The 23,550-nt window shown below is 44.5% G+C and overlaps 1 protein-coding gene across 5 annotated transcripts; it reads left to right on the top strand.

The window, feature by feature from the left end:
* The first annotated feature begins 425 nt into the window (after nucleotides 1-425).
* Nucleotides 426-17,890, top strand: gramd2aa (GRAM domain containing 2Aa). Of its 5 annotated transcripts, none has more exons than XM_077023757.1 (12): nucleotides 426-833; nucleotides 4,603-4,716; nucleotides 9,961-10,018; nucleotides 11,011-11,083; nucleotides 11,355-11,458; nucleotides 12,015-12,113; nucleotides 12,450-12,521; nucleotides 12,692-12,754; nucleotides 13,248-13,425; nucleotides 15,417-15,510; nucleotides 15,821-15,928; nucleotides 16,032-17,890. In XM_077023757.1, the coding sequence occupies exons 1-12, from the start codon at nucleotides 772-774 to the stop codon at nucleotides 16,033-16,035; spliced, it is 1,029 nt and encodes a 342-aa protein (XP_076879872.1). In that variant the 5' UTR covers nucleotides 426-771; the 3' UTR covers nucleotides 16,036-17,890. The 5 variants fall into 5 exon arrangements, with proteins under 5 accessions (XP_076879872.1, XP_076879874.1, XP_076879873.1 ...); XM_077023758.1 differs by lacking the exon at nucleotides 426-833 and adding an exon at nucleotides 924-1,048; XM_077023759.1 differs by lacking the exon at nucleotides 4,603-4,716 and having other exon boundaries at nucleotides 433-833.
* The last annotated feature ends 5,660 nt before the right edge of the window (nucleotides 17,891-23,550 follow it).

The raw sequence follows: 23,550 nt of genomic DNA, 5'->3' as shown, positions 1-23,550 counted from the left end.
GACTGATGAAGTGCTTAGTGACGCGGTGAAGAGGTACATGCGTCTCTTAAACCATTTAAAGCCAGTACGGTGAAAGTAAAGAATGATGGGGTGGCAGGAATTATTTTATAATACAGTATACCATCGCACACGAATTTCAAACTCGTATTAAACGGTGGTATATAAAATCATTGTTTTGCAGAGGTGTCAATTCCAGGTTCAGAAAGTAAAAGTCCTCGTCAGGATTTTGCTCAGGCTTCCTGGATTGTGTTGATTCCACTAATTTTACCTGGATTGCACTAATTAGAAAATCTAGCAAGCTTGAGCAAAATCCTGGTGAGGACTTTTACTTTCTGAACCTGGAATTGACACCTCTGTTTTGTCATCCCGACTAGCGGGGTGAAGCGGTAAAGATAATGTTTGTATGTGTGCATGGATTTTCCTTAAAGGAAGGGAATCGCAAATAGGTGAAGTGTTACGCATTAAAATAGGTATCTAATATGTGCTTGATTTGTGCATTAAAGGACCGACCGTGTCGTGTGTGGCGGTGTGTGAACCCAAAGATCGTGGACCTGAGCTGTCGTGTCTCGCCCACCTCCGCGTTTTAGGGAACATTCGCGCAACAGGTTCGTCCAGCACCGAGTGGCTGTAGGCTGTAGGCTGTGTGCGTCCGACTCTGTGGCGCTGGTTTGCACACTGGATCTTCATCCTTCATCCCTAAAGAACCACGACGGAGATCACTTGTGATCATAATTCACTCGCGTCCCACTAATATGTCGAGCCGCCGCCGCTATGCCAGCACACGTCCGTGGAGAACTTGACTGTCGTGGAGGAGAGGACGGCTTGTGTCTCAGGTACGTGGGCCCAGTTCTGGCGAGTCCTTCGGTATTCGAGTGCTATTTGCGTTGGGTGGATATTAAATCCGCTTGGGTAAGTGTTATAGGGGATGTCGGAGTGCCATCCGTATGCCGAATATTGAGAAAAGCGCTTTGGGTTCCCCAGCATGCGTCGTGACCTTCTCCAGAACCGTCTAACAGAACCTACTGGAATCAAGCAAATTCGACAGATGGCAAGTTGAAATTAGTGTTGACTGAATTTACCGTTGATTTCTGTGTTGGACACACCATTCCTGTTTTAGTTGCTTCTTTATGTTGGGTGTACTCATTTGTGGATTTCAGATGAATGCGCTAGTTTTATATTGACTCCAGTACGTTACAGTACTTTGACTTTCTGGACCCGCCACATCTAACGCCACACAAAGTCAACGCTGTATCCATTTAAAATTATTTCCCCCATCCTGAAACCCCGTCAATTCTTGTAGAAGTACTCGCTGTTGTGTTTGGTCTGTGAATCATCTGGGCTGTTTATAGATACAGTAAGTGGAATGGATTCGTTTTTATTTAAAGAACTAATTTGTATCTTAAATTTGGACTTGGAAATCGAGACACAACGCCCATTGCATTCAGCCTAAATTTAACAGTTATTTAATAAGTTGGCGTTTTTTATGGGGAAGAGGAGTTGGACAGAACAGTCCTACTCTGACCATGCAAATAATTCTTTCCTCGTCATACAGAACCATCTGTCCCAAAGCTTGATCTTCAGATAACCACCAACAAGATCTTTTGAAGTCCCTCCAGCATTTACAAAATCGAACAAAGCACTGTTGACATCTCATAGAACAAAGTCCTTTTGTCGGCTTTATTTTTCCCGCACCTGGCGCACCACAGCCGACATTAACACATGATCCGTGGTGGAGGGTGTGGGCAAATTTGTTCTGCCCTGTGCTACACCTGCAAACGACCCGTTAATGCGTTTCCATCAGCCAGGGCCCCATTCAGCTGCGGGCACCAGGGGTGCAGTTTGTTTGCAGATGTTCCGTCTGAATGGATGTACTGAGCTCCTGCACTTTAGCAGCTATGCCTACCAGTGTGACAACAGAGGAAGAGAGATTACAGGACCATAAGCATCCTTCTGTTCTAACAGTACCGCGCCCTTTTACACGCGTTGTTCACTCTTAGGGGATGGGAATGAATACTTTTTAAAAACGCATCATATGGATTAGAAATATGGATTGGTTTCCGTTAAATGTCCAACATAGACAAGTTGTAGTATTATTTTATTAATTCTTAAAATGAATGGTCTCGATTCATACTGAAATATGTTTCCCATTAAAATATCAGAATCAGAAAAAGTTTTATTGCCATTGTCAATGAACAGGGTTTGCAAACTAGGAATTGTTTCGGCATGAAGGTGCAACACAAAAACAAGTAATAATAAGGGAATATAAATAGAAAGAATGAATAAAGTGAATAAAAGATGAATAAAATACAAAGGGCATAAAAATACAGAGGCAGAAAATGTGCAACAACAGTACTATGTACAGCAGTGCATGTGGAATAGTGCATTCCAAGTAAAAGTGACGAAGGCAGGTTGTGCGGCCTAATATTTACAACTTATGGACATAAGTGTATAATAACACATTTGTATACCTAATTAATGTACATTTTCCTACAGTTCTTGGTTCCCACCAAGTTTTTAACTCAATCTAACACTGCTTGCAAGGTTCTGTTCAGTCTTCAGTAGCACTCGGGTCCAGAGATGGACGTTCAGAGTTCACACACATGTAGCCTGTAATATCTGAATGGTTACCTGTGGTCAATGGTCAACCTCTGGTCAGTCTGCTATTCAGCACGTAACATTAGTTAATATTTCTAAGTAGTCAGCTTAAAAAAAAAAAAAAAACTTGTTTTGTAAGATAAAACTTTATTGATCATAAAGATAACTGCAGCATCACAGTAGAATATATTCTGCTCTTGAGCAAAATATATTCTACATGAAATAGTCAAGTACAGGGATAAATAATTGAGTCTAAAATAGATAGAGGGGGTTACATAAGTGCCTCAGAATTAAAATGTCTTTGGGGTAACAGACTTCCAGACGATTATGGAGAAGAGCAGTGGTCACAGTACTCAGACTGAAGTGCCAAGTGAAAGTCAAGGTGTCACAGCAATAAGTAACAGGGCACACTGTGTGTCGGTATTAATATAAAGTGGACATGGGTCGGTATAGTGTAGCTCAGTATAGTTCACCAGTGGCCCTGCAGAAAGGAGAGTTGCTGTATAGTCTTACAGTGGTGGGGAGGAAAGCTGTCACACAGCTGCACGGTGCTAAAGAAAGCTGCATCTGTGGGTCCCCGGGTGCACTTCTGTTCCTCCGCTATTTCATGCAGGGGATGTGATGTACTTTCTGCAAAGCCGAGAAGTGTTCAGAGAGTCCATGGTTCTGTTAAAATTCCCAGCGTGTCCAGCTGGACCTCTGCGGTTGAGCCTCCTTTCTCGGTCCGTTCACACCCAGGTCCGCTCCGTGCGGCTCCGAGCGGCTGCTTCCAGTGCTGGAGTCCCTCCGAACGTTGACCTCCATTCTGATGACACGCCTTCTGCGTTTAGAGGGACGCCGTGTTCGCTCCCACCATGTCTGCGTAGGACCGCCCTGAATCCCACTGTACGTTTTGATTATTATTTACCGATTCCCCTTTGTCTCTCTGACCATCCCCCGTCACTCATTTACATCACTATACTTCTCGGTTGTTATTAAGAAATAAGCTTTGCTTATTGGCCTTTAACTGTTGAGGTTTTGGTTGGCTTTGCAGAATGCCCATCTCCTTCTTGTAATAGATATTAAAGTTATACTTCAGTCGTTTGCCAACAGAGAAATTGACCAGAACACACGGATGTCCGAAGACGTGCGCAGGCTGAGGCGGAATCACTTTTTCCCCGGACTTTGTTTAGTCTAACCTCAAACCAGACACAACACAAACAAGACCAAAGAAACCTGGCTTCCTCCTTTCACTTCTGGCCCTTTTATTAGGGCTTGTTCACAGCACGTGCAAAGCTTGGAGGAGACGTGGGGAAAAGGTGAATTGTGTCTTTGAGAGACCCCAGGGGCTTACTGATTTAGTGTAAATGGCTTAGCAGTCACCCTGTGATGCCGTTGCTGGGTAAATATGCTTTAATATGGGCGGTGGATGGCACGTTTGACTTCCATTAGGATGTCCGTGGCCACCGCACCATGTATGAGCTTGGACCAACACTTGTATACTGTAGCACGTTCCCTGTGATGATCCAGTGGTTACGGGGAGGCGATAGCATGTTGCGCTCACTTTGTCATAAGGGCCAACCCTTCTGCCTGCTGGTTATATTGATATGCACTGATGTTGCCTAAGGTTCCGTCCTTTCATGTCAGCTCTGCTGTCTTCCTGTGGCGTGCTGAGGCCGGCCATCCGGGGCAGGCCTCAGCCCTCTTCTTTTTCCATTGGCTTAACACCTCTAATATAAATAGAAGCAAGGCGCTAGGATGGTTTCTGACTGGGGGTTTCACAGGCGAGCCACGCCCCTCCGTTCTCTCCCTGGGTGTTTCCAGCACAGCGGTGCGCCAGGTCGCTTGGGTATTTTTCGGCACTGTTTGTCACGCCCTTTGAGCATGGATGAATGGATGTGGGCGTGGCCGTGACGTGAAGGTTGGTGTGTGAGAGAGCAAGAGTGAGTGTGTATGTGAGAGAGAGAGTGTGCATACACTAGCGCGCACACATGCAAAGACCTTGTAATTGTATTTGGTTTTGTGCAGGGCCAAGACCATGAATGAGTCTCAGGGGAGGTGCAAGGATGGTGGCTTCATAACACTTCAGGATATGTCTGAACACCCGAGGGAGGAAGACCAGCTGAGCCTACCACACTACAGGCAAGTCAGGATAGACACTTCATATGCTCACAGGGCCCTACGGTTGTTTCTAGAACAAGAACTGGTGACACGGTACTGTAGCACAAGGAAGGGTAGGCTTACTGCAGAGATTTGGTTTCTGTAAATATCTACCCTGTTGTTAAAATAGGAAATCTGCTAAAGTTTTCCATGGTTTCTAAGGGAACGTCATAGGAACGAAATTCATACCCGGTCGACAAGCTTTCTGCAAACACTTACTTGGGTCTGGTTGTTTCAGTAGGTTTGTTGTTGAATTATGTTTATTTAGCAGATGTGGCAACGTATTTGTTTGCTTTCTCCCGTGATCTGAATGGTCCTTTAGTATAGCGTTTACTTTAGTATTTACTTAAGTGTAATCTAACAAGTAACTGAAAGTAGGATGTTTAAGAGAATCTGAAATATTATAAATCATTCAATGACCAAATTCCATTTTACTTGAAGTTTGAATGTTAACTTAATATCTTTATTACATAAACTTCATGGATAAATATTCTCCTAAGCTTCCGTAGTACTTCACACGCCCTCTGCAGGCCATTTGAAGTTTTACACAGATGAATCTCCTGAGAATGCCATCTCACACTGGCATGATGATGATGATGATCGGACCAATGTCTGAATTACTTGATCGAGGGGACACCAGGCATACATGGAGTCTGTGATTCCTTTGGGGGTGTGTGTCTGCATCTCCCTGCGTGTGTGTGTGTGTGTGTCGTGCGTGTCTCTGGGTGTGTGTCTGCGTCTCCCCGGGTGTGTGTGGATTTGTGGCTCCCTGTGATGAGGAGCGGGCGCTGGCTCCGCCCCTGCACCAGGATGGCCCCGCCCCTGTGCCTGGCAGGCTCCTCCCTCCCCCTCGCGATGTGCTCTGCTGGTTGTGTCTGCAGCCGTCCGTGCCCTCTGCCATGAGGGGCTGAGTGCCTTGCAGGCCAGCTCTGGGCCCTGCCCAGGTTGGGTTTCGTCTGTAAAGCTGCAGGTTCGATCTTCCTTGGCCCTTTCTGCTTGACTGCAGGTGAATTATTGACACTGGCACCTTTGGTCTGCTGCCCCAGGGATGGATTCCCTTTCGAGTCTTCGGTGCATTTTGGCTCGTGCTCAGGCTCCTGGTGTAACTCTCTGGTCTGCACTACCCTGCTAGCACTACCCCGGGCAGGGGTTGCACAATATATCGTATCAACATCATTACGATACGTGCATGTGCAATATTCTTTGCTGCTGTGTAATATTTACTCAGATTTTAGCATTCTTGGATACACTGCGTTTGTTGTGAGTGATGATAATTCTGCCTGCAGGGCAAACCACCAATAACAATCATTTTTGATCTAGAACTTGAAAACCACAACTTGAAATGAAATACAGGAGAAAACAAGAAAAGCAAAGCTTGGTTGCTAAATTAAAAGCAATGTCAGTTGTATGAAATCATTTCAGCTGCAGAAAGCACATCAACCACAAACAGGAACTTCAGAGTAAAAAGGAATTTTTTCAGCTTTTTAAAAAAATCACCACTTATATTTTCTTGACAAAAGAACACCCCCTACAAAACCTCCCCAGTGATGAATTCATTCCAAATAGTGCTGTTCACAACATCTGCTGAAAATTCTTGAATTTCATATTGCGTTCATATTGTTTCAAAAACAAAACTGCAGTTTGTGTTTCTTTGCAGTATCGTCCAGCTGTAGTGTTGAGTGTGGGCTGAGTGCAACAATAGGGCCTAGAGGTGTCAGGCCTATTTATAGATTAACATGCAGAGTGGTGAGCTGGCGCTACGGCATTATAAGACGGTGGTTATTTCACACTTGTTGAAGTAGAAACACTTCTAATGCTTTAATGGTTTTGAAACTCCCCTGACAGAATGTTTTTTTGTAAACAACACAAACCTCTATTGCGTATTTGCAGTTTAAGATTCTGCTCTCTATTAATGCCTCAGTAAAAGTTGAAAGCAGAAACTCTGCCCTTCATGTCAGTGTTACACAATGCTGATTACGGTTCTCCTCCTCCTCACGTTACCATGGAGGGCAGTGTGGTCATCTGCTGTCAGCCCCATCACACCAGTAGCTAAAGTGTCATCCAAGCACCCACGTAAAACTCTGACCTTCCCCAGCAGTGTTAGCATAGAAGACAGATGGAAACTCTCTCTCTCTCTCTCTCTCTCTCTCTCTCTCTCCCCTCCTTCATCACCTCCTCCCTCAGTATAGCGTGACTGCATTTTCCCAAGGGCGGCTCGTGTCTTTCCAGGAGACTGGCATAACACGTTCCCCTGCCAGGACTCGTGTTCTCGGTGGAAGTGCCGTGTGACTGCTTGGTATAGCCAGTGCTACTTGCAACTGTCAGTTTGGTAGCAAAGATTCAAGCCTTTTTTTTAACGCCTTCTGTGTTGAAGCACTGGCCAATGATGGTGCATCAAAATAGAACGAGTATTTCAGAGGCCCTAACTGCAGCTGAGTCTGCTGTAGCAACGCCCCCTCATGACGGAACAAAATATGTTTGAGGATGCCATCCTGAAGTTCATGTCATACACACAAACTAATCTGTTAAGATACACAAACTTGGCTCTTGAAGACATTACCGTGTCTCCTCTTTTGTTTAACAGTAGATTTCTGTAGAAACACCAGCAACAACAAAATATGGTGAAGTGTGGAAGCGTGTTGGGGAAAGGCTGTGTTAGATTGCTATAGGGGTAGGGCTAACGCAATAGGACCTCTCCACCTACACATGCTTAGTGCCAGCCAAAATGCTCATATAGAGGAAGTGACAGACAGTGATACAAGCTGGCAAGCAGGAGACCCTCTGTTGCCAGGGGCCTATGGCCTCTTAGTCCTTGCTGAACCAGACGCCCAATGATATCCAGAACAACCTGGGAACCCTTGAGCTCGGAGAGGACGTCTCTCCACCTGTGGCATTGCAGTCTCAGCAAGCACGTTGTTTGTTCGCTTCACAAGTTCTTGTTTACAGAGCACCTGTAGGCTACAGCCTCAACGTGCCGATGCCAGGACTGACCGATCAGAATAAAGACATGAAAAAGAAAACAGAATGAATCATGACGAGGTGAGACCAAACATACAGAATGCTGCTTATCACGCAGGAATGTTTCTCAGATTTTCAGCTGTTGGTCCACGGAGAGGAAGATTGGTTCAGAGCCTGGGGGCAGCAATAGAGAAACATGATCACCTTTAGATTTATCCTGAGAACATGGAACAGCTGGGGAAAATGACATGTATATGCACACTAATATTACTAATGTATATGAGAAGTAAGGCTGTGCATTCCCTGACACTGTTGCAGCCAATAAAAAGACCACCTGACCGGTGGTGCCATCATATCCCCCCAGTGTGAATCTGACAAGGGGGCATTTACAGGGACATATACGGGGACATATACGGGGACATATACTGGGACATATACTGGGACATTTACAAACTTCCACTTGGAGGGAATTACATGAATCAAGGTGTGAAGTAGCAAGTTTAATTTGTTTACCAAATTTAAGCAACACGTCAAAGGACTCGGAGGCCTTTTAATGGGTGAAGCACATTCCTGGTTGGCATGAAAAAGGGGAAAGTTCTCGAGAGGCTCTGATACTATGATGACATCAAGAAAGGTAGCATATTTTAGTTCACACTGTTTTCTGAAATGAACAATGGTCATCCAAATTTAAAAGGATTTTTAACATTAAAATATTTTAGATATGTGTGAGATATGTGTAAGATTGTCATTGTATCTAAGGAAAACTATTTCCTCTGTGCATATGACAATAAAACACTTTGAGCTTTGAAGGGTCTCTGCTACAAGATACCTGTTCATAAACTGATATGCTTGATTGCTTGCTACACAAAGTTAAAGTGCCAAGCGATATTTATGGGGATTCTTGACAATGGCATGAAGATGACTGGGTGGAGCCAGAAGAGGCTGATTAAGAGGAGTGGGTGGAGCCAGAACAGGCTAATTAAGAGGAGTGGGTGGAGCCAGAACAGCCTGATTAAGAGGAGTGGGTGGACCCAGAAGAGGCTGCTTAAGTTGGTTGGGCCAGAAGGGGCAGATTTTTTTTTTAAGATTATCTGTCTTGTGTACTCACTGTGCGGACATCGTGACAGTTTTAGAAAACATAACAGATATTTTTATAAGTTACCTACTGGTGCTTTAATGTGAAATATCTTGTTCAGTTGATACTCTTGTTGACACTATATAGGGGGAAATTGGTTGTGTGTGTATGTTCATGCAAAGTTACTAACAGTTCCTTAGTGAGACAGAACGAAAGCAGCAAAAATGCCTTTTTTGGGTGTGGTGCGCAGTTTGTGGAAAGTTGAAAGATAAAATAAAATGTGATTAAAAAAAATGATAAAATGTGATTCACAAGAATTGGCAAGATTTTTTTTTGCTCTTTTTTCACTTCTTAACTAATTTTCTGTGACCTGTCTACAGCAGTTGTCCCTTCAAGTGGTTATAGCTGCAAATTACTTTTTTTAATGAACATACAATAATTTTTTGTCTTTATTTATTTATTCTTTTATTTCAGTTGTTTTCTTCAAAACAATCCTGTTCCTTGATATGTTGATGATATGATATTGCAAACAATAAGATAAGATCCCCCCCATAATACTGCGGAGTCTGATGCGGGCTTGATTTCAGATGATGTGACCGGTAGACACCGTTTGAACTCGAGTCTTAAGCTCCAGTGAGGTCTGTCCTGATTATTCTAATTGGAGAGGCTCATCTCCATGTCTAGGGTAATAGGAGCGGTGAGCGTTTGTGTGTGTGTGTCCAACAGTGTCCGAGTTAATTTGAAGAGTAACAAGATTGTTGCTGGGTCTCATATAACTGCTTTAATGCCAGCAGGGTCATATCTTAGGAGTTCACAGCCATGTTCCGTATTATGACTGGTTTAATAGGCAAGGGTGTGAGGGCCAGGTTGTGATTCAGTTTTATTGGTTTTCACGGGTGCCTTTCAGCTGTCATAGGGGCTTGTATAAAACCTTCAGCTGGAATCCATAATAAAGGGCAGAAGCATTACTCACCAGTATCATTCGAAATATGACAGTCTAGACCAATGATGTCCAGTCTAGTCCTGGAAGCCCCACAGATGGTTCCACGTTTTTGCTCTGACTTTGAGACCGGCCCAGGGGGTTGGGATGAAAAGCACTGATGAAGATGATGTTTGTTGCATTAGTTGTGTTTGTATTAGTAGCTAAATGACATCTTTGCACTGCGAGCCAAATTTGATCCTTTCCCTTTCAGGGTGCAGCTGATTGATGACCTCTCCTATGAGGACATCAAGAAATGCTACAGAGGGTCGGTGAGTACCATAATATCATATCTTCTCAGCTGTGACCTCTGTCTTGTTAGGAAGCATTTTGATATTTTCAAAGTATTTCAACATAAGACGTAATAATAATAATTATTATTATTGTTGCTGTTGTATGATGAGATGATTACTCTTATCTAAGTCTTGAGCTTCTGTGGGCTTTGGTGTCATCCAAATCTCAACACTCTCCGATAAAGGGCCATTTATGGACCTGCTGGTACACAGTAGCAGTTTTAGGAAGTTGTTAAAGCATGGTTCAAGGCCAACGAGTATTTAAGCATCGTGAAACCCCCCCTGTCTACCGTTATCGGTGTTGACCCTAATCCTTGATTATCGCCCATAAACCTCGCGTATACGTAAAGCATTGAATGGTTACACGCAAATCCAGGTTGTGCAACGTTGGGGTTATGCATTAACGGATGACTTGGCCGGCTGCCTCAGCCCAGACAGATTGTGAATGTTGTCGAGCGGCTGTGGTGCGCATCGCCACGGTGTCGGCGCAGGAAGTGCGAAGGCAAACTTGGGCGTGGGTAGATAAGCTAGTGCAAGCTTGCAAGCTCCTTCCGCTGAGGTGCTGTGGGAGAATCTACAGCGGGTCTGTGGCAGGCTGAGAGAGAGAGGGAGGGGGAGAGAGAGAGAGAGAGAGAGAGAGAGGGCGGGAAAGACGGCGTGCGGGTGAGCGAGAGCGCTTTAATTGTTAAAGTGACTCTTGTGAAACCAAAGCCAGCAGACAGGATCGGTTCACAGAAGGAGAGAGATAGCCAGCTTGGCTCGAGTGGCCCTGGACACTGGAGAAAGGCTCGCACGCACGCACGCACGCAGCTCAGCTGGAGGTGATGCGCAGCCCGAGTGCATGGGCTGTTTAGTGTTGTGTCAGCATGCTGAGCTTGGTGCAGAGCTCGCGGCCGCTCCGAGACAGGAACAGGCTACGCAGGGGCTGTGGGCAGGAGCTCACCTCCCTCCCTGCCTCCTCTGCTCCCCAGACGGTGAACAAGTACAACTCCCAGTACCACAAGATCTTCCAGAACGTGCCCACTGACGAGCTCCTCATGAAAGGTAAGCCGGTCTCGGCATGCTCTCTCCACCGATGCTCTTGTCTGTGTGTCTGCTCGTGCGTCTGTGCTAGACTCCGTGAGTGGTTGTTATTTACGCTCTTTATACTAAAGCCTAAAACTCTAATTAGACCTGCTGTTGTGAAATATGCAACTCCTGTTCCTTCGCTTCTGTACCTGAGGCCATAAGGCTCCTGTGACTCTTCCTTGAAAGTGCCCGCTGCCTTGTGCTTGATCGGTGGCTAAGTGCCCTTGCGCCCTTGCGCCCTCCCCAGTGTACTCGTGCGCCCTGCTGCGGGACATCCTACTGCAGGGAAGACTCTACATATCCAGAAACTGGCTGTGTTTCTACACCAACCTCTTTGGCAAGGACTTTAAGGTGAGTGGGCACCCTGCACCAACAGCCCCCGCTCGCCCTCCCCCGAGGCCCCCGACTGGGGGGCCATCACGTGTACCCACTAGGGCCATGAAGTGCCAACAAGTCAAAACATGCTGCCAGTCCCATCTCCCATCTGCAGCTTTCGTACCTCGCATGGTTAAGGACAATGGGCGATTGAAAAATGTGGTAATTTTAGAAGCTGTAATAGGTGACAACACATGGATATTTAGCTATGTTGGACACAGATAATGTTACATGGCCCTTTTGTCTCTTGTGTTATTTAGTCTGGATTATGTTACGCTGGACAAGCGAATGTATGAATGTATTTATTTTATTCCGAACACTCTCCTCTCCTGCTAAGGCGGCAGGAAACGGTGTGGATTTAGAGCTGAGGATCTGAGGATCAATTAACAAGAACACAGCACAGAGTTCATTACCTGATACTTTTGCCCTTGCACCTCCTCTCCTCTCTTCTCCTCTCCTCTCTTCTCCTTCTTATCCGTTTAGTTGACTGTCTTTCGTTAATCCCCAGCTCTGCCTCTGTCTCTTCACGCAGGTGGCCATCCCTGTGGTGTCCGTGCGGCTGGTGAAGAAGCACAGGACAGCGGGCCTGGTCCCCAACGGCCTGGCCATCACCACAGACACCAGCCAGAAGGTGCGTCTGGGCTGGGCCTGGTGTGGGAACAGAGGTGGATTAAGGGATGTGGTGTTAAAACCCAAAAGCTGGTAGTTGGTTTTTTTAATCTTTATATATATATATATATATATATATATATATATATATATATATACCTTACAGTACACTGTTTTTTAATCCTTTAAGCCTCCTCCCTCATATAATATGATCTGTTTCTGATGGTCTGCGAATGCTTTTCCCATATATGAGATCATTAATGACTGTATTAAATTTTATGATACCTGTGTGTGTGTTCCTGATGTGTTTTGCCGTAGCACTGACATGCTTTCTGTGTCTTTGTGTCCTCTCCCTCAGTATGTGTTTGTGTCTCTGCTGTCCAGAGACAGTGTGTATGACGTGCTGCGGCGAATCTGCACACACTTACAGGTGAGTTTGACACCCCCCCCCCCAGTTCAGGTGAGTTTGACACCCCCCCTTCAGGTGATTTTGGCCCCCGTCCCCCTTCAGGAGAGTTTGAACAGGACTTGTGTGTGGTAAATGGCATGCACCTGGCTTGTTCTGTACTAAACCCATTTCTGATGTCTTACCTCATTAAGGTCAATGGCAAAAAGAGTCTCAGCTTCAAGCAATATATAGAGGAACCCAGCTGTTTGGCTTTGGTAAGTCTCTGCTCCTGGATTCCTGCCCCTGGGCATTGTACAGATATATGTTACATAGCCACTAGAGTGACACAGAGTTAATTTTTTCCTCTAAGGCACAGGTGTGTTGACACAGACTAGATACGATACAAAAGTATAGTTTAGCATAGAAAGCTTCACAGTGATGAATTAGTAATTGGATTATCATCACATGTTACGTAAGAATGTTATTGTGTTCCGTCGTTAAAAGTTAATGACGGAGCTGTTGTAGCTCTTCAGCTGTAGAGGACCCTGGACCTCGTAAATAAAACATTAGATCAGGTGGCTCCACGTTCTCTGTCATTTCACTGTGTGTGTGTGTGTGTGTGTGTGTGTGTGTGTGTGTGTGTGTGTGTGTGTGTGTGTGTGTGTGTGTGTGTGTGTGTGTGCGTGCGTGCGTGCGTGCGAGCATGTCTGAGTGGGTGCCTTTGTGTAAGTTCCATCCGCCCTCCCTGACGCACGCGTGTTTGTGCAGGACGGCTACCCGGTCCCAGACGAGTACCCTGTGGCTGTGGACGGCTTCGCCCCGGTGCTGAAGTGGAGGGCTCCCCCAACAGCAGCCGTCTCCTCCTCACTGCCCGACCTGCTAGGAAACTCCAGCAACAGCCTGAGTGCCATAGAGGTGCCCTTCAAGCCTGCCAAGCCCCTGGAGGGTGAGTGAGAGGCCACAAGATACACGCTTACAGTGGCTTTCAGCATGTGGTCAAAAAGAGACATATTTTAAAAATGTTCTCAGAGCCACAGTTGGGTTGTTTTGGGTGACTGGATCCAGTATCAATTTACTGTGGAATTAATTAGAGAGAAACCAGTTGGTGGAACGGCCCTCAAATACTGTAGAAAAGAGCTTCACCTACACTAGCAGCAGACTTTGCCTCATTACCGCCTTGACAGTGGTTTAGTTTGCTACAAGAAAATAAATTATATATATATATGTGAAATGTGTTTCCATTTCAAGAGGGCGACCGAGGCCGAGGGCAAACGCAGGTGTGGTGGGAGCAGGAAGACGACAGCAGTGTTTCTCCTGTAGACAGCCATAACACTTTTTTTTAATAGGTAACATTAGATAGTGGTTTCATATCTCTCAAACATCTCTCGTTTTAAACAGAAACGAGTAAAACGTGCAAAATGTAAATGCAACATCTATACTTAAACTGATAATCTTGAAACTGTGCTTGTTATATTCTAATCTTTTAAATCGATTTTCGTATCGGGACGGGAGTAATGGCCACAAAATACTACATGAATTATTATTGTTTTGGTATAGCCCTCTGGTATAGATCCACTAGGCTGCATTTTCACACAGTGTGTGGTCGCTGTGTAAAAGATTTGATGTTTCCCATCTAGTCGGTTTGAACCGACTAACGTCTGCGCTAATCTGCTCCATCGCTTTACAAAAATCAAAACCATTTTGATATAATTGATGCGTTTTTGTCGACAGTTCTGTCAGCCTTGGAGAATATCGCTAGGTCTCTTTCACTTTCGTGACATCGCTGGTCCCACTCATTTGTCGTATTTTTGAGACCAACGTATGGCGTAGAAACAGGCTTTTACTTTGACGTGCAAAAACCTGACTGACTGGCTATTGCCACGTTTATTTATGTTCTGTGGCAGGATGTAGCAGCATATCACACAGCAGAACTACATCTGTTACATCTGTCCTTATCGAGTAAAAATGTCAAGAAGTATCGTTATCCACATACATTTTTATCGCAAATCTGTTATATTGCCCAGCACTGCGCCATCATGTCATAAAACGCACTTAAACAAATGAACAATCAACTGGATACAATACTGGGACTGAATAAAACCCAAAATGCTATACACTGCTATGGCTTCAACACATAGTATACTGATAAACCACATTGAGAACGTGAAGAATTACCAGGAACCGCCACTTCAGAGACAGAAATCGCTGTTTCTGCATGAAAATGTTTCTTCTATGGTCTCTTGTAGTCAAGAGATCCTGTGAAGGCAATGGATGTACTGTTAAGCAGGTATGCTATGGTTGTGGGATTCATGTGAGCATTTATATTTTCTTTGTTTATAAAATATACCATGGAATTTGTGTTTACGTAGTAGAATATCACAGCAATGCTTGTAATGTTAATTAGTGATGGGGGCTTTCTTCCACAAGGGGGCACTCTGTTAGGCCAGGAGCAGTTTGTGTTCTCTTTACTCTTTACTGTTTACTATCAAATAATAAAGATGGATTTATTTAATAAGTGTAAGTGAATAAACTTTCCTCAGACATGACCAGGTTAGTTCACTTATTGATTGATGTGTGCTTCTTGCTTGGTGCCTGTGTGAACACCTGAAGTTTTCCAATGTGTGAGAGGGATGGAGTTGGGGTGATACTAGGAGAGATCAGACCTTGCAGTGGAGAGATCAGACCTTGCAGTGGATAGATCAGACCTTGCAGTGGATAGAACAGACCGATTATAAGCTGTATTTGTTTCTTGCAATGTGCTAGTTTTTGCAAATTCCTTTATAGATAAGCAAACATAAGATTTTATCAATTTTGTTGCAGAACGATTAAGCTGTGATCTTTGCCATGCTCTGTGTGTGTGTGTGTGTGTGTGTGTGTCCTCTCATGCCGTGGCTTTGGGCCCCAGCCCACGCTGTGTGTTGTGTGCTCTGTGTGCAGACAGCAGTCTGGAGGCCAGTAAGATCCTTCTCGCCGAGCCGGTACCAGAACTGGGCCAGCTGGAGCAGCACCTGTTGAAGTTCTTCATCCTGCTGTGAGTTTGGCACATCCTGTCTGCCTTTGTGCCTCACTGACTGTCTGCTCACACAGGGCACCTCGCAGGATGCTGTGCTGTGCTTGCAACTCAGCACTTTCTTATTGTTGTATTGAATCATTTTTTTATTTAAGAGGTTCTGTGTTGTTTAAAGCTTCCTCCTTGTGCACATTCATGTGCAAATTCATTGAACTCCAACATCCACTTTTGGAAAAGTTGAAATAATTTCAGAATATTGTTTTGGTTATTTTTTTAGAGGGTCCAGATGGGCCGACCTTATTCTGACTGTGTCTCTGCTCGTCTCCTGCAGAATCATCCTCCTCATCCTCTCATCCTGTTATCTGGCATTCCGTGTGTGCAGTCTGGAGCAGCAGCTCTCCTTCCTGAACAGCAACACGGCCCTCCCTGTCCGTGAGAGGTGAGCGGTGCATACCCGCCCACTGGCGTCTACGGCCGCGTAGAACCCGCGCCCGGCCCCCCTTTAAAACCCTTCACTCCCACACTGCGCTCTGGTCATGCAGGTAACCCGGGCGCATCGGACGTCCTGGCCGGCGGTGGTCAGCTGGAGCCTGTGTCTCGTTTACTGCTGTGCTGAAGCACAGGCCCCTGGGATGGAGGAGAGTTCTGACTGCAGACAGGAAGTGGAGGAGCAGGCAGACCCGCCCAGCCTGTGCTGGAGTGGGAAGAGGGAGGCGGCCCACGGCAGCCTGGACCGCGATCGCTCGCCGCACCAAAAAGGCCCAATGAAGGGCACGCTACCCCAGGCAGGGTCTGATGTGGACACACACACGTTTCATGCACCTGCGTTTAAAACTGCAAAGATTTCCTGCAGGATCTGTGGTGACCAGATTAACCCCAAAGACATAAGAGGGTTAAGCTCTGACTTCTGAAAGCTAACAATGTTAGGACTGACGTTGGTCAATCAGTCAGCAATATGTATTCGTGTTTGTACGCTCATGTCAGCTACTGCCTGTAAAGTGTAAAGTGACACACTCCATTTCAGACCTGTCCCATGGCACTATGGGAAATGTAGTGGGGAGAATCCTAACCAAATATTTGGTGCGAGTTGCTTTATGTTTCTCTCCCATGTGGATGGCTATGCCTAAAAAAGTGTACATTAAGTATGTTTTTTGAGAACATAAAACTTTATTTGTACTGAATTGGCATTTAAAAATAATAATTCATTAATAGCATTCTCAAGCTGTTGCCAGAATCACTGGCTCTCAGGACAAAGACCACAATTCAGGCCGACAGCAATAGTAAACCTGTACTTTCACAATGTCGACAAGGAGAAACTGAGTCATATCACAAAGTTGGTAGCTTTACATATTTTCCAGACTGAAAATGAGATGCTAACGCATTATGAGCTCATCTTGGCACCGAGGTGAACCCCAGCGCTCCTCCTGTGTTCATCTTTCTCCTTCCAGGAGTCACGGCTGTGCGGCACTGCTGTCCAGGTAAACACAGTGTAAACACTCTCCCAGTACTGATACACCTGTATAACAGAAGTAACACAACCTGCTCACCTTGAACCCTCTGTATGCGTTTCTTATAAATGACACTGTATTCAGGGTTTGTTGTCAGGGCTGTAAACATTACTATTTTATGTCATGTTGAACATCTGACCTAGAGGTTACTAGTCATATCAGGTTATATTTAATCTTGGAGAAAAATGTAAGGGCATATTTGTCCAAAAAATAAACCTTTCCATCCACACAATATTGTCCTTGTAAACTCTGCCTCCTCATGTATTTTAGTGTTATTAGGAGTTTATGGGTGTAAAACAACCTCCATTTTTGATTTCTTAACTAAATAAAAAAAAAATGTAATGTTCGTCCAAAAAAATTGATACATGTGGGATACAAATGTCCATGTGTGCTACAAATGTCCATGTGTGCTGATGCCCTCTCCAGTCTGACTAGTATTGATCAGACTAGTTAACCTCAATGAAAGTTGTTAAATCTTCTGAACAGTTATGTAATAAATATTTATTTAATTTAATGCCTGAAAGAATAAAATGTGTATACTGTAAACAATATAACACTGATAGTTTTCTTGAAATGAAGTTGTGCAGTAGGTTTGTTTCTTGTTTTAATTATGTTCTATCTTTAATTATCTTTTGTTGTCTTCTTTGACAAGTTGTTTTGCTTTATATGGTGTATTTGAAAAGGCGAACCTTTTGGTTCGACACATGTGTACAGAGTTCAGAGCTGTCTGTAAATGGTCAGTCACACTGCATAGAGGAACTGGCTGTGTTCACTGGGAATGCGTTTGCGCAGCAGCAGAAAACGTGTGGCACCACGATGCAAAGATCAACTGTACGTGATGCCATGAAGCAATCTGCATTGTGTAATGATTAAATAACTTGGCCCAAAACGTACTGCGAGATGTTTTCCTGTTTAATTATTGCCCGTACAGTAGTATATGATGTATGAGAAGATGCGTAGCGAGGTGTGAGGAAAAAAATCCACAGGTCTCTGAAACATGAGTTTATGTAAAAGGTTTGTTTATAATTTATCTCCCTGCACATAAGCAAAACGGTTCACCGCTCATAACTCGTACTAGATTATTCCCCCCGGGATATGCGCAGTTTACTGGCAGCATAGAAGTTCGTTAGACTGGATTAATTATTCATAATTCCCTGGTCAAGCTTTTGAGGGACCCGTGGCGCCCGGCAGTTGCAGAAAACTGCTTTTTTCGAGACTACTGTAGGCGAGCTTTAATGGTGGTTAGGTCGGAAAATGCGCCGTTTAATTGGATGCTAAAACTCTGCCATGCTGTTTTGTCCACCCGCGGTCAACCAGTGCTCTAGTTATTTTCGTCGCTCCGTTTTCCATGTCGAGCACAGCGGGAATATGTGTCTGCCAGAATGAAGCAGCCCAGCTGTCGTGGAGCTCCGTGGTGTAAACGCAGCTGAAGGCCGCTTGCCATCCAGTCACTCACTGCATACGAGACCATGCTAGATCGACCATTACGTATCTACAGTATCAACAGGGGTTGGACAGTGAAACTGTCATTTTAGTGTGGGAGGTTTCATGGCTAAACTGGACCAGCCTGGTGGCCATTCTTCATTAATTGCACATTGCACCAGTAAGAGCAGTGTGAAGGTTGAATGAGCAGGATAAGAGCACAGTTTTGCTCAAAATATTGCAATGCACATGTGACCCCTATCTAAATGGATCAATTTGTGGTCATAATAATTTTTTTATGCTTGTAGTGATTTAGTTGTTCATTCGGGCCTCAAACCTAGATCCTTTGCGAGTTACTTCTGTTGGCCACTAGAGGGCTCACTTACACAGGCTTGTGCTAGCGATACAAGAAGTCTGTAATCATTCGAGAAGAGTAATGATGGGAATTTCGGCTCTTTTTAGGGAGCCGGATCTTTTGGCTCAGCTCCTCATAAAGAGTCTGCTCTTTCGGCTCCCAAATGGCTCGTTATTTGAGGGGGTGGCGAACGTAATTTGTTGACCGGGGGGGAGGGAGGGGGGATCTTAGAGGGGAACCGGCTCTCGTCCTTCACTTAAAAGAGCAGGCTCTTTGAACCGGTTCGTTCGCAACCGGCACATCACTAGAGAAGAGCCAAGCACAACTACTGAACACGTTCTCGCGTGTATTTATTTATTCTGTTTTCACAGGTTGGTAAATACTGAAAATGCATAAACAGCCTAAAAATTGTTGAATATCATCGTTGGGATGAAAATACAGGCTTATATTACAATGTTAGTAGGGGGAATGTGGAGTTTCAATCAAACGAAATGCACGCTAATTCTAGCCATTGAGATGAATGTACCTATGCTAATCGCTAACCTGGAATGAGCTGCTAATGGGTTTAAGGGGTTGGTGATGGTCCGTTTATGTTTTATTAAAATGTTAAGACTTAATGGCTCAGTAACGTTGTTTATATTGTCTGTAGAATAGCTTGCCAACGTGCCTAGAGTTTAGTTATATTTTTCTCTTAGACAAACTACATTATTGTAAAGAGTTTGAATGTTGAGCCGATATCTCCTATATTGGAGTGATATAAATATGATGTGTAAATCTCATCATGGTGTGTTGTCTTTTCAGGAGGGAGAGTGTTATTTTTTGGGTAGCCTGAATTTGGACTTATAATATTTCGTATTGTTTCTCCTGGAGCTAAAATCCAGTGCTTTACATTACAAATGTAATTTAGGTAAGAACATTGTATATATAAATATGTATTTCATGTACAAATAAATGTAGTGTACCCTCATGATGAGGATGCTCTGGATCATTTGACAAGAGACACCAAGCTGAGCACACTACTGTTCTCTCGTGTATTTATTTCTTCTGTTTTCACAGAATACATCTGCCACGGCATCTCGTGTCTGAGGTGTGTAACACACAAATTGTTATGGGTGACATACCAGAGTTCAAAAGAGGACAAAGTGTTGGTGCACGTCTTGCTGGAGCATCTGTGACCAAGACAGCAAGTGTTTGTGATGTATCAAGAGCCACAGTGTCCAGGGTAATGTCAGTATACCACCAAGAAGGACGAACCACATCCAGTAGGATTAACTGTGGACGCAAGAGGAAGCTGTCTGAAAGAGATGTTCGGTGCTGACCCGGATTGTATCCAAAAAACATAAAACCACGGCTGCCCAAATCATGGCAGAATTAAATGTGCACCTCAACTCTCCTGTGTCCACCAAAACTGTCCGTCGGGAGCTCCACAGGGTCAATATATATGGCCAGGCTGCTATAGCCAAACCTTTGGTCACTCGTGTCCAGGGGCGAGGCTAGGGTATTTTTAGTGGTGCTAGAGCACCACCGTGAGGTTGCTCAGCACCCCTTGGCTCAACACATTTTTAAAATATTATATTATGCAAAAAACTTGCTCTGCACCTGCGCAATACTTTGGTATTGTGCCTCTGTGAGCACTGGGGGCTGGGCACCCCTAAAGACCAGGTCCTAAAATCGCCCCTGCTCGTGTCAATGCCAAACGTCAGTTTCAAAGGTGCAAGGAGTGCAAATCTTGGGCTGTGGACAATGTGAAACATGTTTGTTCTCTGATGAGTCCACCTTTTACTGTTTTCCCCACATCCAGGAGAGTTACAGTGTGGAGATGTCCCAAAGAAGTGTACCACCCAGACTGTTGCATGCCCAGAGTGAAACAATGTGTAAAATGTAATACTGCTGAAAATTGCCAGACTAAGGACAGACACGAACAGGAGCGTAACCCTATTTTGGTTCTAGTGAAAAGCTAAACTTTTTGAAGGGAATCGAGTCACAGTTGTGTTGACATCCAGTCTCAACACATTAACGAGTGCATCCTTCTCCGATTTTCCTGCATATTAACTAACTAGCAACTATTTGATCACTGGTGAAAACGGTCCATTACGGTTCTCCTTCCCGGTGCTACCTAACTGGGATGTTGCTTCTCTCTCTGCGGAGCTACTCGGAGGCTAGCTTGTACTGGCACTTAGCCCTATTGTGTGAGCTTTGAGATTTGTGGGGTTTTTCCTCTTGAGAACTACTCCATATATAATATCACCTGTTTCCACTACAAGACATGTAGTCTTTCTCGTAGTCATATTAAAAAAGAATCCCATCTGCCGTTTCTAGCACGGTAAGCAGGAGCTCTAAACAAGAAATGACGTGACGGACCATGAGGTGCCGTACAGTTCTGCCAGCTAATGTAAAACCTCTAGTGAAAAAAATTGATTTCATATCAGTCCACAAGATTTATAAATAAATTGACGAAAACTAAGGGTATCCCATCTATAATTTCAGAACGTTTGTTAGTTTTCTAAACATGTAATACAGTTACAGTTGGTTACTAATTATCGCTATTTATTTCAGTTAATGAAAAATGTTTTTTCAATATGTTTTCGTTTCCGTTAACAATTATAACCTTGGGACCATGTGCATCCAATCATTCAAACATAGTATCCTGAAGGCAGTGCCGTGTATCAGGATGACAATGCACCAATACTCACAAGAAGACTGGTGAAATATTGGTGTGATGAACATGAAAGTTGAACATCTCCCATGGCCTGCACAGTCACCAAATTAAGTATTATTGAGCCACTTTGGGTGTTTTGGAGGAGCGAGTCAGGAAACGTTTTCCTCCACCACCATCACGTAGTGACCTGGCCACCGTCCTGCAAGAAGAATGGCTTAAAATCCCTCTGACCACTGTGCAGGACTTGTGTCATTTCCAAGACAAATTGTCGCTGTATTGGCAGCAAAAGAAGGTCCTACACCATACTAATAAATTATTGACTAAAACCAGGTGTTTCAGTTTCATTGTCCAACCCATGTACCTGTACAGTTTATCTTAAGTGTACGCATATAAGCAATTAAATTTCCTCACCATGTAATTTCCAGATACCCGCATAGAGGACATATTTCCTAAGAATCACTGCAGTGGAGTTGATATAAAGCTGTTTCAAACAGCAAAGGTGTGTCAGACATGAAAACTGCAATTCCGCTCTCTGACACTTGGAGGAGACAAACCCCAGGTGATGCAGCGTCATCGGCTCTCCAGCTCTCACGTGTTCGTCACCTGTTAATTATGAGAAGCTGCATGAATTGGTTTCAGAAGTCGTGCACTGTAGTGAATGGGATACTGCTACCCACACACCTTAGGCAGAGACATTCAGGCATATGACTTTCACTATGGAGGTATGCATGGTTCGTGTCTTGACAACGTCCACGTTGTTAATCAAATTCATCATAAAGCAGGTCTGAAATGCCTGAATGTTTTCACGGGAAAGTGTTATCTAGAGAAGACGAATGACGTCTGAATCAGCTAAGCCTGCTGATGACTGCTGAGCACAGATAACAGGCTAATGATGGACCAATGTACTGATAAGCCATAAAGGCGCAACTTCAGTTCTGCAGGAATTCCGATAAACTTGAATGCCATCTTATGCAAATCGTCTTTAAAGGCGCCATTACTGTAAGCTTTCTACGCCTCTCAAAGAATGTATGCATGCTAGTCTTTTTCAAAAACTGCACTGTCATGATCTAAACCTGTTAGCCTGAACAGTCTCATGATGATTATACTTGACCTACAGGCCTCGTGTGTCTCATATATCTCCAGACCGTGAAAGGTTCTCACATGGTGAATAGCGCAATAACCTTCAGAGATGCTTCTCCTGACATCTGATGGAGTTAAGCCCCGCAGCTCCTCAGTGGAATGCTGAAAGACCTGCACTCCCACCTGACCCACCGCTAATGCGATGCACGTTTAGTGATTTTTGCTACCAAGGACACCTAATAAAGAAGAATGTTTGTTTACCCAGAGAAAACGTATTTAAATGATGGTTCGGCTAGACGGTGGGAGGTGCTTTGTCATCTAGCGCTAAATATACTCCAGACACGTTGACACCTCGGTGGGAGGGTTTTGCAGCGCGATGCTACTGGGATCCCAAACGTCTCCACTGTTCTGTGGTCGGTTGGTCATGGTCTGTACTGTCCCAGCTGTGCACAGGAGGTCTGTTAATGTGAACGCGGGGGTGACGATGCTCTGGGCCAAGCAGCCTGCTGATGCATGCAGCTCCTCCAGCTCTCCTTCTCTCTCTCTCGTAACTGAAACTGGGGTCAGTGCTGGATCTTTTCATCGCAAAGCCAAGGACAGGGCGCAATTCTCCCAAGCTCTGATGTCTTTGTAGCAGTTCAAAAACATGCTCTCGCGTTACGAACCTCGTAGTGTAACAGTATATTTTAATGCTAAAGGCGCCCCAAAAATATGTAGCCTATGCGTTACAAAAGAATCAGTCTTTTTCGTTGCATCAGGCATTCTTTGCCTTGTTATAACTCAGAAATGCATGATGAAAGAATTATTGAGGGTCTTTCAGCCAACGGATTGCAAATACAGTGATGGAGACTTCCTCCACCGTAAATAAGCTGTAAATGATTTCAAATGGATCTAGTGAGTTTCAGATGCTGCTAGCTTGACACATGAAAATGCCGTCACCCTGAGATAGATCAACAACCCTCGCATGTGCTGGAGGGCCAGTTAAGATTTCCCAGTGGCTCACTGGGAGTCATGGAAAGGCTGTAAATATGTTTACA

The sequence above is a fragment of the Brachyhypopomus gauderio genome, chromosome 12 (genome assembly GCF_052324685.1).
Source record: "Brachyhypopomus gauderio isolate BG-103 chromosome 12, BGAUD_0.2, whole genome shotgun sequence".
In the NCBI taxonomy this organism is placed as follows: Eukaryota; Metazoa; Chordata; class Actinopteri; order Gymnotiformes; family Hypopomidae; genus Brachyhypopomus; species Brachyhypopomus gauderio.
The sequence above is the reverse complement of the archived record's forward strand: the minus strand, read 5'-3'. Positions and strand labels throughout refer to the sequence as shown.

Excerpts from the sequence above, each read along its gene's own strand:
- gramd2aa (XM_077023757.1), top strand. The coding sequence starts at position 772 with ATGCCAGCACACGTCCGTGGAGAACTTGACTGTCGTGGAGGAGAGGAC. Across the intron at positions 13,426-15,416 it reads GCCTGCCAAGCCCCTGGAGG|ACAGCAGTCTGGAGGCCAGT; the intron begins GTGAGTGAGAGG and ends CTCTGTGTGCAG. Across the intron at positions 15,511-15,820 it reads TTGAAGTTCTTCATCCTGCT|AATCATCCTCCTCATCCTCT; the intron begins GTGAGTTTGGCA and ends CGTCTCCTGCAG.